Source organism: Bos grunniens, chromosome 2 (assembly GCF_055505025.1).
Source record: "Bos grunniens cultivar Pamir isolate PY7600 chromosome 2, Bosgru_T2T1.0, whole genome shotgun sequence".
NCBI lineage: Eukaryota > Metazoa > Chordata > Mammalia > Artiodactyla > Bovidae > Bos > Bos grunniens.
The window spans coordinates 65,348,945-65,365,971 of NC_141166.1; the positions used below are offsets into that span (position 1 = coordinate 65,348,945).

Genomic DNA, 17,027 nt, shown 5'->3' on the forward strand with positions numbered 1-17,027 from the left:
TTATACATATACATGTATCTATTCTTTTTCAAATTCTTTTCCATATAGGTTATTACAGAATATCGAGCAGAGTTCCCTGTACTACCTAGTAGAATCTTGTTGGTTACCTATTTTAAATACAATAATGATTCAGCTGGTTTTTATGAAGCTCTCTATGTGATTCTGACCTGCGGCGGCCAGCTGATGCATGAGAATGGAGTCATGTTAATACACACAGTCAAAAGGCTTGCTTTTTACTGTCTAATCACCAGGACTCCTGACCCGAAGGCAACGCCCTGCCACCCCAGCTGCTTTTGAGAGTCCTCACAGAGGTGTTATCCATTCCTCCCAGGCCAGTCAGCAAGTTCTAGTTGCCCCACAGTGTCCCCTCCATTTCTAGCCTCCTCGCCTGTGTCTGCTGCCACACGGCTGCTTAGGACCTGGTGTCCTCACCAGCACTGCTCTTTCTGGGAGCAGTTCCCAAAGTCAGAGTCAGGGGTGCTCAGTGGCCATGGGAGCTGGCGGGGGTGCAACCCCTCCCCAGCTCTTCCAGCCTCTGGCCCCTCCAAAGGGCTCCCAGCCTCTCAGCACTTGGAAGCCTTTGTGCCCACATTAAGTCTTGCAGCAAGAAGCTCCAAACACTGCCATCATACTAACAACATTTTATTTCTTAAAAGAAAAAACTGTAAGTTTAAAATATGTACATCATCTATATTTCAGTCTTTTCTCTAAAACTTTAATTCCCCAAATGGCCGGAACATAAGCAGACACAGAGGACCATGGTGACCTGCAGAAAGGAAGTGAGAGGCACTGGTCTTCTGGTGGTTTTCATTCTAGGATCAGGTAGGAGCTGAGCGCTTTGCTCCGCAGGTTCTTCATCTCCTCGAGCACCTTCTCTCCTGCCTTCTCCATTGGCTGTGCTTGGTCTTTCACCTCTCTAAATAGATATATATATATAAAACACAAACCCGATGAGGACACATCAGGGCACCTCTTAAAACTTCAGTTCACCCATCACCACCCTGCTTCTGGGCCCAGTGTCACCAGTGATGCCTCATGAAGATGGGAGGAGCTGTTTATACACAAACACAGTATAAACCATACTTTGTGATCATTTAGTTACCAGTGAAAACACCTGGCTGAAGGTGATTCCAACCTGATTTCCTGTCTCAGTTGCACTAGGTTCTTAGCAGAGCCAAGTGACCTAAACTCTCAGCCTCCGTTTCCAGAGGTACACGTGGTGGGAATTCCCATCTCTGAGGATTGTTGCAAAGAGAAATGAGAACTTATGCATGGACATCCCGGCATGATGGGTTCTAAATGCTCAGTGGGCAGGAGCTGATTCTTTATGTTTATGAGTAAAGTGGACACACAGTATCTCTGACTCTGACAATGGCTCTGGAACAGGGGACTCAAGGAGGGTTCTGCACCTGGGTGGAGGAATGGCTGATGTGGAGCCTGGATGTTGCTGGCATGGTGAAGGGTAGAACTTTCCAAATACCTGGGAGGACAGGATTAGTGTATTTGGTTGAAAGCACAGATGTCTAAGGATGGTGAGCTCAGCTATATGATCTGTCCAGTTAGAAGAATTCAAGACAAAATTAAGTTCTTCTCCTCTGTGTTCACAGCAGCACTATTGACAATAGCAAAGACATGGAAGCCACCTAAGTGTCCATGAACAGAGGAATGGATAAAGAAGATGTGGTACGTATACACACTGGAATATTACTCAGCCATAAAAAGTATGAAATAATGCCATTTGCAGCAACATGGATGGACCTGGAGATTATTATACTAAGTGAAGTCAGGAGAGAAAGACAAATACCATATGATATCACTCACATGTGGAACATAAAAAATTAATACAAATGAACTTATTTACAAAATAGAAACAGACTCACAGATCTGCGGTTGCCAAGGGGGAGGGGGTGGGGGGGATGGACCGGGAATTTGGGGTCAGTAGATGCAAACATTATGTAGAGAATGGACAAACAAGGTCCTTCTGTACAGCACGGGAACTATACTCAATGTCCTATGATAAACCATAATAGAAAAGAATATGAAAAAGAATATATGTATAACTGAATCACTTTGCTGTACAGCAGAAATTAACACAACATTGTAACTCAACTATACTTCAAAAAAATAAAATTAAGTGCTTGTGAAATATTTCCTAAGGAGACTGAAACTTCCTAAAGTTTTGGCAAATGCCTGAAAGTTTTGAAAAAGGAGAAGTATCTCAAAATGAGAAAATTAAAACTTCCCTAATGTATATAATTAAAAAAATTAATTGGCACCACTTTATGAAATCCATCTAAAAATACATAGTTCATGTCAGCCCTTAAATATGTTAATGGCTGAGTGATATTGTGATAATCTAAGGGGAGCTGAATGATGTGTCAACAACTAAAGTCACTCACACAGTTTCTTGGGTATTTTGCAATATAATTCTCCTTAGTAGGTCTTGAGAGGGTGAGATCACCATCAAGATAGCAAGGAAGCTCTTGGGTTGATTACAGCCTTCAAGAAAGAGCAGATGATTCTTTGCATCCATGAAAATAAGTATTTTCCAGAAACCAAATTGACAGCAGTCTTCATGGGGACATTAAGTATCACTGATGTGTTTTTTATTTCTGTCCGTCTGTCCAAGCTCTCATGTGTATCTGTCTGACACTCTGTCTGCTTCCAGCTGAAGCTGAAGGGGGTGAAAAAAGGCACAAGTAAGGACTGAAAAGACAGAACTGAGCATCGGGTCATGCTTGGTATACATGGAGAGAATTTCAGAACTGAATCTCTTGTAATAACCTATAAGGGAAAAGAATCTGAAAAAAACAGATACACACACATACGTGAGAATCCCATGGACAGAGGAGCCTGGTGGGCTGCAGTCCATAGGGTCCGACAGAGTTGGACATGACTGGAGCGACTTAGCACACACAGTGGTGGTGGTTGAATTGATAAGTTGTGTCTGACTCTTTGGACCCCATGAACTGTAACCCACCAGGCTTCTCTGTTCATGGGATTTTCCAGGTAAGAATACTGGGGTGGGCTGCCATTTCCTTCCCCATATTTCATATTTATATATATACATATACACACATCACTGTGCTGTACACCTTAAACTAATACAACATTGTAAATCAACTATACTCCAATAAAACTTTGAAAAAAATCATCTGTGAGATATCATTGGAATACTATACAGCCAATAAACTGATAATTATATTGATAATTTTGGCACATGAAAAAATGTACAAAAATAATTTAAACTGCAAAATAGGTGAATTCAAAATGCCATGGATCTATTTATTGAAAATGTGTGAAATGTATGTGTATTTTGAAAAAAAAATAACTTGGTGTGCAGAAAATGCTTAGAGTTATTGTTGTTTTTTCTGTTTTTTTTTTTTTTTTGGTAAAGTAGCTGAAATACATTAAAAAAGAAGAGGGAATTTTTTTCTTTGGGTGAAGATATATAAAGTAATAAGTTCTATTTCATTTAATACTCATTTGATAATCAAATGGCATTTGATACTACTTTCTGTAGTCAAAATGGCGAAAAAACCAGGTGAAACAGCAACTAAACAATGAGGTATTGGGTATTACCCTGCTCATGGGGCAAACTGTTCTAAGTCCAGGGGTAGTTTTTCAAACTGAAAAAAAAAGGTTTTATTTAAAACTCTTAGCCATATGTTTGAAACCTGAAACAAAATGCAAAGTGCATTTCTTTGTTGAGGCGTCAGATGTACTATGTAGTATAGCATATTTTGTTGCTAAATAGCTGATTAAAACAGATGCTCACTGAAATTCTATTAAAATTTTTTTCCCCTAAATTTTGTTTTAGAAGCTGCTAATCTACTTTCTGAGAAGTGCTGGTTTGCTATAGGTTTCTGTTACTATTACAAATGAACCAGGTAAGAATACTTAAACACATACAGTTGGCCCTTTGTGTCCATAGGTCCAGCATTTTCAGACTCAACCAACCCCCAGGTGGAAAAAAATATGAGAAAGTTCCAAAAAGCAAAACTTGAATTTGCTGCATGCTGAAAATTATTTAAAAATCATTTACACTGGATGAGGTATTATAAGTAATGCAGAGATGATTTAAAGTATAGGAGGATGTGTATAGGTTATATGCAAATTCTACGCCATTTTACATAAAGGACTTGAGCATCCACAGATTTTAGTACCCAGGCTGAGGGGTGTCCTGGAACCAATCCCCCATGGATACTGTGGGACAATTGTATATACAGTTTAACAAAATACAGTAGGTGTTTGTGAGTTATTTAAATAATTAAAGTATTAATACTTGGAAGACCACAAACCAAAATGTATAAGGTACTGACCCTGGGTGGTAGGATTATTGTTTTTATTTCATTCTTTATATTTTTCTATATTTTCTAACATTTTAATAATTTAAAAAGACTTAAATAATTCTAAAAGGATATCTGGAATTTCAAACTTACAAACCATATGAACTCTAGTGGTTATTTCCTTTACCAAAGTATTCTTCAAAACCAAGTTCTGAAGGATGATGGTGATGTCTGCCTAGCTAGCTGTCCCTGATTCAGAGATGCAGGAAAGGGTTCACATGTGTAGAGCAAGCACCCGGAGAGGTGTCCTCACACTGGCATCTCATGGAATCTTCACAACCGCCCGGGAGAGAGGTTTTGTTTTCTGCACGTTCTGAATGGGGAGACTGAGGCCCAGTGACTGAAGATAAGCAACGAGGCTGGAGGTGGCATGGGTGGTAAATAGGATACATATCTAAATACCTAAAGCACTGGAAACGTGTCTCTTTGGACATGTTTTTAGATTCAAACAGTTCTGTATGTCATGTAGGACAAATTTTATCCTGGGCTACCTCTTCCTAAGGCATAAAGCATTCACTTACTTCTCTTTCTTGGTGTCCCTGTAATCCAGCATTGGGAATTCTGCTTCGATCATTTCTGGAGTCAGCATAATGTCCATACTCTGTTCACAGAGCTCACTGAAAGGAAGAAAATAGAAAAGTACTGCAATCATTTAAGAGTTACATGATTCCTTCAACATTAATCACACCTATACTTCTTGGATCTACATTAAAGAAAGTATAAGACTGATAAATAGCTTTCTATTAAAAACAACAGTAGGAATGGTTATTTATAAGCAGAGAATAACAAGCAGTTTAAAAATGGGGTTTGTTGTTATAGTTGTTGTTGTTCAGTGGCTAAGTCATGTCCGACTCTTTGTGACCCTACGGACTGCAGCAGAACAGGCTTCCCTGACCTTCACTATCTCCTGGAGTTTGCTCAAACTCATATCCATTGAGTTGATGATGCCATCCAACCATCTCATCCTCTGTCACCCCCTTCTCCTCCTGTCCTCAATCTTTCCCAGCGTCAGGGTCTTTTCCAATGAGTCGGCTCTTTGCATCAGGTGGCCAAAGTATTGGAGCTTCAGCTTCGTCATCAGTCCTTCCAATGGATATTCAGGGTTGCTTTTCTTTAGGATTGACTGGTCTGATTTCCTGTCCAAGGAACTCTGAAGCGTTCTCTAGAACCACAGTTCGAAAGCATCAATTCTTTGGTGCTCAGCCTTCTTTACGGTCCAACTCTCACAGCCATACATGACTACTGGGAAAAACCACAGCTTTGACTATACAGACCTTTGCTGGCAAAGTGATGTCTCTGCTTTTCAATACACGGTCTAGGTTTGTCATAGCTTTCCTTCCAAGAAGCAAGTGTCTTTTAATTTCACAGCTACAGTCACCGTCCACAGCGATTTTGGAGCTCAAGAAAATAAAACCTGTCACTGCTTCCAGTTTTTCCCCTTCTATTTACCATGAAGTGATGGGATCAGATGCCATGATCTCAATTTTTTTAATACTGCGTTTCAAACCAGATTTTTTCATTTTCCTCTTTCACCCTCCTCAAGAGGCTCTTTTATTCCTCTTAATTTTCTCCCATTAGAGTGGTATCATCTGCATATCTGAGGTTGTTGATATTTCTCCTGGTAATCTTGATTTCAGCTTGTGATTTATCCAGCCTGGAATTTTGCATGATGTTCTCTGAATAGAAGTTAAATAAGCAGGGTGACAATATACAGCCTTGTCATACTCCTTTCCCAATTTTGAACCAGTTGTTTCATGTCTGGTTCTAATTGCTGTTTCTTGACCCAGATACAGGTTTCTCAGGAGACAGGGAAGGTGGTCTGGTACTCCCATCTCTTTAAGAATTTTCCACAATCTGCTGTGGTGCACAAAGTCATAGGCTTTAGCATAGTCAATGAAGCAGATATTTTTCTGGCATTCCCTTGCTTTCTCCAATGAATATTGGCAATTTGATCTCTGGTTCCTCTGCCTTTTCTAAACCCAGCTTGTACATCTGCAAATTCTTGGCTCACATGCTGTTGAACCCTAGCTTGAAGGATTTTGAGCATAACCTTGCTAGTATGTGAAATGAGCACAACTGTCTGGTAGTTTGAACATTCTTTGACATTGCCCATCTTTGGAATGAAAACTGACCTTTTCCAGCCCTGTGGCCACTGCTGAGTTTTCCAAATTTGCTGGAATATTGAGTGCAACACTTTAACAGCATCATCTTTTAGGATTTTAAATAACTCAGCTGGAATTCCATCACCTCCACAAGCTTTGTTTGTAATAATGCTTTCTAAAGCCCACTTGACTTCACACTCCAGGATGTCTGGTCCTAGGTGAGTGACCACACCATCATGGTTATGCTATCATGGTTATCTGGGTCTTTAAGACTTTTTTGTATAGTTCTTCTGTGTATTCTTGCCACCTCTTCTTAATCTCTTCTGCTTTTGTTAGGTCCTTACTGTTTCTGTCCTTTATTGTGCCCGTCCTTGCATGAAGTATTCCCTGATATCTCCAATTTTCTTGAAGAGATCGCTAGTCTTTCTCATTCTATTGTTTTCCTCTATTTCTTTGCATTGTTCATTTAAGAAGGCCCTCTTCTCTTTCCTTGATATTCTCTGGAACTCTGCATTCAGCTGAGTAATCTTTCCCTTTCTCCCCTGCCTCTCGCTTTTCTTCTTTCCTCAGCTGGTCATAGCAAATACCCTTTTCCAATAACACAAGAGATGACTGCACATGGACATCTCTGGATGGTCAATACTGAAATCAGATTGATTACATTCTTTGCAGTGGAAGATGCAGAAGCTCTATAGACCTGGAGCTGACTGACTGTGAGACTCAGATCATGAGCTCCTTATTGCAAAATTCAGGCTTAACTTTAAGAAAGTAGGGAAAACCACTAGACCCTTCAGGTAAGACCTAAGTCAAATCCCTTTTGATTATACAGTGGAGGTGATGAATAGATTCAAAGGCTTAGATCTGGTAGACAGACAGCCTGAAGAACTATGGACGTAAGTTCATAACAGTATACAGGAGGCGGTGATCAAAACCATCCCCAAGAAAAGGAAAAATGGGGTTACAGAATGCATATTGTTTGCAGGTGTACATGCAACATTTACCAATACTGACCGTATCTTGGACTGTAAGGAAAGCATGAATATTTCAAAAGGTTGAAATCATTCTGAGAATGTTCTGTGACCACAATGGAATTCAATTAGAAATCAATAGCAAAGAAGATAACCAAAAAATCCACAACTGCTTTAAAAAGAAAACAATATGCTTCTAAATAATCTACAGGTGAGAGAAGAAATTACAGGGATTGAGGTTATTTTTATATTGAGGTCTGCTACCCCTTACAGCAAGGGTCAGGAAACTTTTCGAGTAAAGGCCTCAGTGGGTCTCTTTTACAATTAGCTTCCCAGGTGGCGCTAGCGATAAATAATCCATCTGCCAATGCAGGAGCCATAAGAGACACTGGTTTGATCCCTGGGTCAGGAAAATCCCCTGGAGGAGAGAATGGCACCCCACCCCAGTATTCTTGCCTGGAGAATCCCATGGACAGAGGAGTGTGGTGGGCTACAGTCTGTGAGGTCACAAAGAGTTGGACACGCTGAGTGACTTAGCATGCACGCACACTGTTGCAGCATGAAAGGAGTCATGGAAAACATTCCAATGAATGAGTGTGGCTGTGTTTCAATCAAGCAGATGTTTTGCAAAATAGGTGGTAGGCCAGATTTGGCTGTTTGTGGACCCCTGGCCTGGTGCTTGGTTGCTTAATAGTTACAGCTGGGTCACTGCAAGTGTGAGTTCCAGCTCCAGGAAGCAAGGAGAGAGTCTGCAGGAGATAAACCCACTCCATCCTGGTCCTGCCCTCAGGAGGACATCTCACATCTTCTCCTGCCCTCTTGGTAAAGGCTGAGTCACATGGATGACCTAACTCAGGTGACACTGAGCCTCTGGTTTCAACAATCCTATTTCTGTAGAAGAGACAATTCTTTTGAGTGGCTGTCTCTGCTACACTCAAAGAGAAATGCCTCCAAGATCAACAGAGGCTTCAAAATTTAGAATTACAAACAGGAACCCTCTCCTTACAGCAAAACATAAACAAAGGTGGGCAGAGCCATATTGTGTTTGGGAAAACATCCTTGAAAACTGCACAAAGTCACTCCGATCGCCTAATCTTTGCTAAGCAGCTGCTCTGTGTCAAGCTCTGTGCCAATCTCGATGCTGGTGATTTACAAGACAGTGATTTGAAAAACTGCTTCCCGTTAGCAGTTTCCTCATCTCCAAAGTATGGAAAATAAGAAGACCTCATTGTTGGAGTGAATGAAACTCTTGCCAAGTGCTGGGCCTGACTTCATATTTAATGCTCTGTAAATGTTACTGTTACAACTACCCTCCTCCTCCTCCTCCTCATCTTCCTTAATTGACAACCCCTGTGAAGTAGGTACTACTATTCTCATTTCAAAGATGAGGAAACTGACTCATGAGTCTGCACATTAGTGAGGAAATTGACTCATGAGTCTGAACATCAGTGCTGAATGGGGAAGGGTCTGCAGAGCATCTCCTCACCTGCCTCCCCAAACTGAACGTCAAGTAACCGTGTGTCACCCCGGCCACCCACCTGGCTGCAGCATCCTCAGGAAATGCCCTCATGCTCTGGGGTTCGAGTAGCAGACACTCAACTTCCCTGTTCAGACCTGGGTTCTAAGCTTCAGACGTCCAAGTATTGCCAAGTACCACTGCTTGTGGGCAGGTCTCACAAAAACCAATATTTAGTACTTCACTCACTGGTTATTTACAGGAAGAAATATTAAAGCGGGCGTGCTGTGCTAAGTCGCTTCAGTTGTGTCTGACCCTTGCAACCTCATGAATTGTAGCCTGCCAGGTTCCTCTGTCCATGGAATTCCCCAGGTAAGAATACTGGAGTGGGTTGCCATTTCCTTCTCCAGGGGATCATCCCGACCCAGGGATCAAACCCACGTCTCAAGTTTCCTGCACTGGCAGATGTGTTCTTTACCCCTAGCACCACCTGGGAAGAGCCATAGCGGGTGTGGCCACAGCAGATTCAAGGACACATTCTCACTGGATGTTGGATGCTCATCAATAAAATCAAATTTAAGTGCCTTCGTTTGGAAGCTATTTTTCTTTTTCCTTAATTTTTTTGTTTGTTTTTTTATTTACTTTGGGGGGTTCTAGGTTTTCTTTTTTCCCCTTTTTCCTTAAAATTTTTGTTTTTGACTTTTCTTTTAAAAATATTTTGTTTGGGGTGGGGGCTATATTTCTTTTGCCCCTCCAAATCCTACCTGCCCTCTGAATACTAACCCAAGTGCATGCGATTCTGCAGCCTTGGAAGCCCACTTAGCACCCACTCTGCTCGCCCCTCCCTGAGCACCTGCAGCACTGAAAGGTCAGCCAGTTTGAGACCTGAGACTATTATTCTCCACCACAAATCCAGCATCTTATCTGCTGAGGGTGTGGCTGGGTGTCAGCCGTGTCTTGGCGGGGCTGCAAGCTCAGGCGCTGTGTGCTCCTTGGAAATCTCTCAGAGCACCTGGCATGTTTCCGGAACATAGACAGTGAGACCACAGGTAAAAAAGTACCGTTCAACTGTCTCTATCCTGTCTTCTTCCGGCAAGGCGTCAAGAACGGCAGGGACGTCGACAGGCAGCATGACCAAGTTGAAGGAATCACAGCTGGGGAAAAATCACAGAGCAGCCAAGGATATGTGACCACATTAGTAGTCTCACGGTCTTTATACAATCTTCTAAAGCACTTTTATTTTACCTTTGGTATTTTATGCTACCATAAAATACCATGGATGCTACCATCCAAGAGCATATGCTACCATTTATGCTCTTCACCCCTGGAAACCCACCCATGTCTCCCTAGAGGTAAAGGCGGGGGGGGTGGGTGGTGATGATGAAAGTAAAAAGTGAAAGTATTAGTCGCTCAGTCGTGTCCGACTCTTTGTGACCCCATGGCCTGTAGCCTGCCAGGCTCCTCTGTCCATGGAATTCTCCAGGCAAGAATACTGGAGTGGGTTGCCATTTTCTACTCCAAGGGATCTTCCTGACCCAGAGATTGAACCTGGGTCTCCTGCATTGCAGGCTGTGACGGGTACCGGTCAAATCCAAGAGAATGGTGCTAAATAAGATATTTCCAAGAGCTTAGAAAAAGAATTTTCAAATGTGTAGTATCTAAACTTACTTTATTTCCTGGGGGTGGAGGTGGGCTGGGGCAGCTAGATAGTTTACTTTTTCTTCTTAATACTTTTTCCCACATTTATACTCTTCCTTAGTTGTTTATTCAAGTTCAGACCTCCTCCCCACCTCCTTATATATTGTTTAGTATTATAATTTTAGACTTTTACATAAAAATTACTGGGTATTGAGGACATTAAAAGCACTGAGATGGGGAGGAAAAAACAGTTTGTTAATTTTAAAGTTGACAGAATATTTCTGTTTCAAGTTGGTGGAATAAACACTCACCTTTAAAAAATTTTTCCTTTTTTTGGTCTCAAGTCCTTCTCACAAACCTCTCAAATGCTATTAGAGGAATAAAAACTAACACACAACAGCAAAGGGAATAGGGAAAGAGTCACAAATGGATATACATTTTTAATAATTTTCTGGAATAAGCTTTGAGAAGCTGGAAAGAGTGCTGTCTCATAAAAAAAGAGTAAAAAATGACCCATGGCAGGAAACTGACCTTCTTACCGGCCCTGCAGGTGGCACGGATGGGACACCAGGGGGATTAATTGAAGCCTCCTTGATGTGTGCAGATATGTCTTGGAGATAAGTTTCTTCTTGTTTAATAAGCAAAAATGTGCCTGGCCCACCAAGCATAGGGCTTGGTTAAATGCAACTACAGCCCATGATTTTTACAGCTGTAAAAAAGAGTGAGGAGGATCTTTATCAACTAATATGGAGTGATTTTCAGGGGATGTTATAAGTGAAAACAGCAAGATACAGAAGAGCTTATCCAGTGTGCCACTTTTTGAATAAGGAAGAGGGGAAACATGAAAAATACATATATTCTGTTTAGCATTACGAAGAGAAACATCGGAACGGTGTTAGACTGAGCTGGCTACCAACAAGGGCAGAAGGGAGGTGGGATGGAGTGACACGTGTCTGAGTTTGACTTTTTGTGTAGCTTTGAATTTGGTTAGTGTGTTAATGTTCTACATATTCAAAAAATAAAATTAAATCAATATGAAAGGGAGGAGTGAGTGAGTGAGAGTTGCTCAGCCATGTCTGACTCTTTGTGACCCCAGGGGCTGTAGCCTGCCAGGCTCCTCTGTCCATGGGATTCTCCAGGCAAGAATACTGGAGTGGGTTGCCCTTTCCTTCTCTAACGAAAGGGAGGAAATGCCCCTAAACTGAAAGCAAACTGAAACACATAAAATTTCATATGAATTCCATAAGCACAGTGGAGGGGAAAAAAGAGAGAAAGAGGAAGGGAAAGAAAGAAAAACAAAGAAGAAAAGGAAGGACTTATAGTCAATATCCTGTAATAACCTATAATAGAAAAAAGAATTTGGAAAAGAATATATATATATATAGTTATATCACTTTGCTGTACACCTAAAACTTTGTCAATTATACTTCAATTAAAAAATACTTAAAGAGAAAAGGAGTAATCCAAATAACTCATAAATATAGTATTTGACTGTATATCCACATCCTGGATAGAATGGGGATAGGGAGAAAACTTCAAATAAATCTTGAGCTCTATTTACTATGCTTGTTTTTTAAAATGGTTATAGGTGAAGTCATTCTGAAACTATTTTTAACACTCTATAAAACTGAGCGAGTAAATGTCTTAGGAAGCCAGGGTTCTCACAGAGGAAGAACAGACAGATAACTAAGCAACTCCATGAGTGTGGGCTGGGATTATAAGCACCAGCGTAGATTCATGACTTCCAAAATGGGGATAGGTGTGTACAGTGTGTATGTGCACGTGTATATGTGCATACGTGTATAGATGTATGTGGTCATGCATTTTTGTATGGCTATGAACATATGTGTGAAAGTATGTGTATATACATGCACTTCCCCACACTCTGGATTGTCTGCTGAGGAGGCCAAGAAACAACCCCCCTCCACCCCCAGGGGCAATGTGTGCACCAGGAACCCAGATTTTGGTCTCTAATACCATTTCTCAGCAAAAGGGACCTGGCCTCCACCACCCAGAGATTAACCTTATTTACTGACTTAATGACAAAGAATGCAGGTTCTAACGGACAGTCCCACTGAGATCTCCAAGTGCATGTATCTGAGGAAGGGGTGGAAGAAGGTGGGAGCCTGGACCACTCTTCCAAGGCCAGGCTGGTCTGGAAGACAGAATAGCAACTAAAGGTTTTTCATGAGGCCAAACTCATCTAATTTTTAAATTCTTACTTTTCTACGTGTTAATGTGTTCCTCTGGAATTGAAAGGGTGGTGACAGTGGGTGTTTGAGTAGTATATTTTGCTTTGTTTTGTTTCATGCCTTTCTTGGAAAAGTAAAACTCTGACAACCCTGAGTCAGTTCCTAAGATTCTTCTGGACTCTACACCCATCTATGAAATCCCAAAGACTGGCACTTCTGGATTATTAATAGGTAATTTCTTCACTGATGCTGACTCAGATTTCATGGGAGTCAGAGAGACTCAATAAATTCTCTCTGAATTTATTAAGGAGCAAAGAACCCAAGTGAGCTGTTTTGATTATTATGAATGCAAAAATGACTTGGAATAAATAAACATTAAATAATATTGCATGGTTTAATAAAAGACAGGTAACTCTCAGCAGCAAAAATACAGGGGAAATACCAGCTAAGAAACAGGTAATCTATTCAAGCACAATGACTGCAAATTGAAGTATCATTAGTGGGTCTGTGGGAAGTTAAAAAGGAATACCATTATTATTCTGTAAGTCTTTTAGAAACAAAAACATGAGCTAGTGTCTTACATTATGGAAATACATGATGAAGAAATAAAGAATCCTCTCTTGATTTTATAATCTGTCATGCAATTATGCTTTATTTTGAAACAAATTGGCCCAACAGAGCACTCAAGCTGGAGAGTACTCAAGCTTCTGTACCTCAGCACAGAAGCTGGAGGTAACAACTCCTAGTTGGAGAGTTTTCTTTAATTCATGTGGAATTCATGTTTAATTCATGGTTAATTCAAGCCCAAAGTAACTGCACTCTGAGTGCCTTTTGAAAGAATAGCCTCAGGAGATTTTTCCAAGGACACAGCTTTGGAAAAAAAAAAACAACACAGGATGTTTTTGTCTTAATTCTTGAGACCCGTGCTTGCTGACAGCTGGTGGACCCTGGCCGTCTGCACTCCCCATTTCTCATTTTACATGTTCTGTCTAGGGGAGGGTGCCACGCAGCTCTGCTTGGTTCCCTGATGACTGGGGTCTGTTCTGAAGTGCCTTCACTCCTCAGCAAAATGAGGATCTGAGTCCAGATGATGGAGGGTCATCGCCATCTCGTGGCAGCAGAGTGACTGCAAGGTTTAGTGGGTGGGGGACGGCAGGAGTGGGAAGAGTTATTAAGGACAGTGCTGGAGGCACCACGTGAGTCCTGATAAGTGCTCCGTAGGGACTCCTTCAGGTGCCCATTTCATAGACAAGGAAATCATTGCTCAAGGGCTTCAGGGATGGGTGACTCGCCCAAGGATGCAGAGTGGGTGACAGGGCTATTGGGTCTCTCAGACACCAGAGTGTCCTTCTCTCTGTAAGGTTGTTCCCTCCAGCCCTAGGTTCTGGAGATTTCAGGTCTTAGAAATATGCTAATATTACCAAATACAAGTTCATGTACCCAATGCACAGTGAGGCCAAGCAACCCAAAATGCCAGAGTCTGAAGCAGAGGAAGGTTTACTGCAGGATCCAGTAAGGAGAAGAGGGTGGCTTGTGCCCAAACCTTCAGAACTGCCTGAAGGTTTTCAGGGGGAAGTTTTTAAAGGCAAAACTTGGGGTGAGGGCTGCAGAGTGTGTGACTTTCTTCCGACTGGCTAGTGGTGAGCTACAGACCCTTATCTAGGTCCTCTGCTATAGCTCCACTCTGAAATGCCCAGATAACAGTATCTGATGCACATTCCTGAGTTACAGATGCCAAACCCCGACCAAATGCAAGAAGTTAACTATTTGATGACCATGACCACTGAGCCCCCAGACCTATGGTAACCTGAGAACTGACAACATGACATCATTCTGTAACCTCACCATCACCTAATCAGAGACCTGTGTATGGTGAACTGATCACACACCCTGCAATCCCCCTCCCTCACCTGGGCTTTAAAAATGCTTCCCTGAAAGCCAAGGGGAGTTGGGCTTTTTGAGCTTTAGCTGCCTTGTTCTCCTTCTTGGTGCCTGCAATACTTTCTTGGGGCTTCCCTGGTGGCACAGATAGTAAAGAATCCTCCTGCAATGCAGGAGACCTGGGTTCGATCCCTGGGTTGGGAAGATTCCCTGGAGAAGGGAATGGCAACCCACTCCAGTATTTTTGCCTGGAGAATCCCATGGACAGAGGAGCCTGGTGGGCTACAGTCCATGGGGACACAACTGAGCAACTTTCACTTCCATCACAACCTCGTGTCAGTAGACTGGCTTTGCTGTGCACGCGTGAGTGGACCCAAGTTTGGTTCAGTAATATGAATTCACAGAAAAGGAACTAACATTTCTGAGCCCCTGCCATGGCCCACATCCTCTGCTTGCTCTCATGCTCATCTCCAGGCAAAGGAGGGCAGTAGAGACACACTGAAAAAAATGACCCAAAAGGAACAGCACGTGGAAAAGCCTGGATTTCGATTAATTCAGGAAGAGCTTTTCTGCTGGCAGTGGAGGAAGAAGTAAAGGTAAGGGTTCCAGGGTCACAAACTGGATTTCAATTGCCTTCTTGAATCCCTGGGGATATATGGGTGACAGTGCATATGGGGTTGGTGCACACTGGGGTGAGCTTTCCTACTTAAAAAATATATATATATTTACTTGTTATTTGGCTGTGTTGCATCTTAGTTGTATCATGCAGGATCTTTCCTTGTGGTGCACCGACCCTCCACTTGTGGTGCATGGGCTCAAGAGTTGCAGCACACTGGCATAGTTGCCTGGTCACTGGCACAGTTGCCCCGTCACTGGCATAGTTGCCCCGTGGCAGGTGGGATCCAAGCTCCCAGACCAGGGATCGAACCCATGTCCCCTGCACTGGAAGGCAGATTCTTAACCACTGGACCAACAGGGGCGTCTTCTCCTACTTCTACTAAAACGAAAACGTCAAGGCTGAGCAGGTCTGATGGGCCTGGGTTCTGGATGAGAGGACCTGGCCCAAAGAGCTGATCAGAGAGTGTGGCTGAGGTCGCACGGCTCCTGAGGACCTAGGAGAATTCTGATAATGGCGAGGAACCAGGACATGCTGGCAGAAGTCAGGGTGTAAGTACCCACTGACCCTGGTTGGTGGCAGTGCTTAGGCCCAGGCAGAGCTGACTACTCCTGGGGCCGTGGTGGGGCTTTGCCCCCTTGGGGTGGGCCACACTCCAGATCAAAGGATTTGAGCAATAGGTCACTGATGATGGTCATTGTGTTGGGGTACTAGTCACGTTTGCTCACCAGCAACTCATTTTACTATATTTGTAAGGACAATGGACCAAATAAGTAAATTCCAGGTCTCAGGAGCAGGTCACTGACCAGGCTGCGTCTAAAGGAAAAGGCATCAGCTAGTTGTTTGATCTTAGGGCTTTGAAGAGGTGCTAGTTAAGCAAATTAGCAAGAATGTGCTTAGTTAAATTTCCTCCTTCTTTGGTCTAACACTATTCTCATCTACCTGCTCTGTCTCCGATGACAGCTGTGGGGCCTCCCGGTGAATGGCCAGGCTAGGGCATGGAGAGACCTGGATCCTCTGGTGTGGATATGGAGGGTGTAGATCATGGCAATTCTAAAATGCTGAAAATGAACCATGATTATTTCAGTTGAATTATGTGGACTGGTTGTCTACTTTTATTGAAGTATGGTCAATGATCCACCGTGACATTAATTTTTTTTCTAAAAAACCCCAGTTATTTATTTATTTATTTGTTTTTGGCTGTGCCAGGTCTTTGTTGCTGCACATGGGCTTTCTCCAGTTGTGGCGAGTGGGGGTTATTCTCCAGCTGCAGCGCATGGGCTTTTTGTTGCAGTGGTTTCTCTTGTTGTGGACAGAGCACGGGCTCCAGGGTTCAGGCTCAGTAGTTGTGGCACATGGGTTCAGCTGTCCCTCAGCAGATGCAATCACCCCAGATCAGGGATCAAACCTGTGTCCCTGCATTGGTAGGAAGGATTCCTAATCCCTGGAATATCAGGGAAGCCCTGTGACATTAATTTTTTTAAAAGTTTATCTCAAGAGCTATGATATGATCCTACAATCCCACAACTGGGCAAATATCTAGAAAAAAAACACAATTAGAAAAGATATGTGTACTTCAAAGCTCATAGTAGCACTGTTTACAATAGCCAAGACATGGAAGCCACCTAAGTGTCCATCAACAGAGAAATGGATAAAGAAGATATTGTAGATATATACCATGGAATATTACTCAGCCATAAAAAAGAATGAAATAACGCCATCTGCAGCAACATGAATGGACCTTGAGATGATCATACTAAGTGCAAGACAAATATCATATGATATTACCTGTATGTGAAATCTAAAAATGATATAAATGAAATTA

General features: G+C 42.3%; 1 protein-coding gene across 9 annotated transcripts in view; it reads right to left on the reverse strand.

Annotated features, from left to right (window-relative positions):
• Positions 1 to 626: 626 nt before the first annotated feature.
• The window catches only part of CFAP221 (cilia and flagella associated protein 221), a 135,516-nt gene continuing 119,115 nt past the window's right edge, over positions 627 to 17,027 (reverse strand). For 2 of the 9 annotated variants that reach the window (XR_015145169.1, XR_015145158.1), the window contains 4 exons: positions 9,937 to 10,029; positions 4,871 to 4,966; positions 2,400 to 2,674; positions 627 to 916 (listed from right to left, as the gene is read on the reverse strand). Coding sequence is in view for 4 of the 9 variants with exons in the window: in XM_086349725.1 (XP_086205851.1) it covers positions 808 to 916; positions 4,871 to 4,966; positions 9,937 to 10,029 (298 nt within the window). In the remaining 5 variants the exon portion in view is untranslated. Of the gene's footprint in view, positions 917 to 2,399; positions 2,675 to 4,870; positions 4,967 to 9,936; positions 10,030 to 16,144; positions 16,264 to 16,410; positions 16,619 to 17,027 lie in introns of those variants that run through there. The other 7 variants (XM_086349725.1, XM_086349686.1, XR_015145168.1 and 4 more) reach the window with 6 other exon arrangements.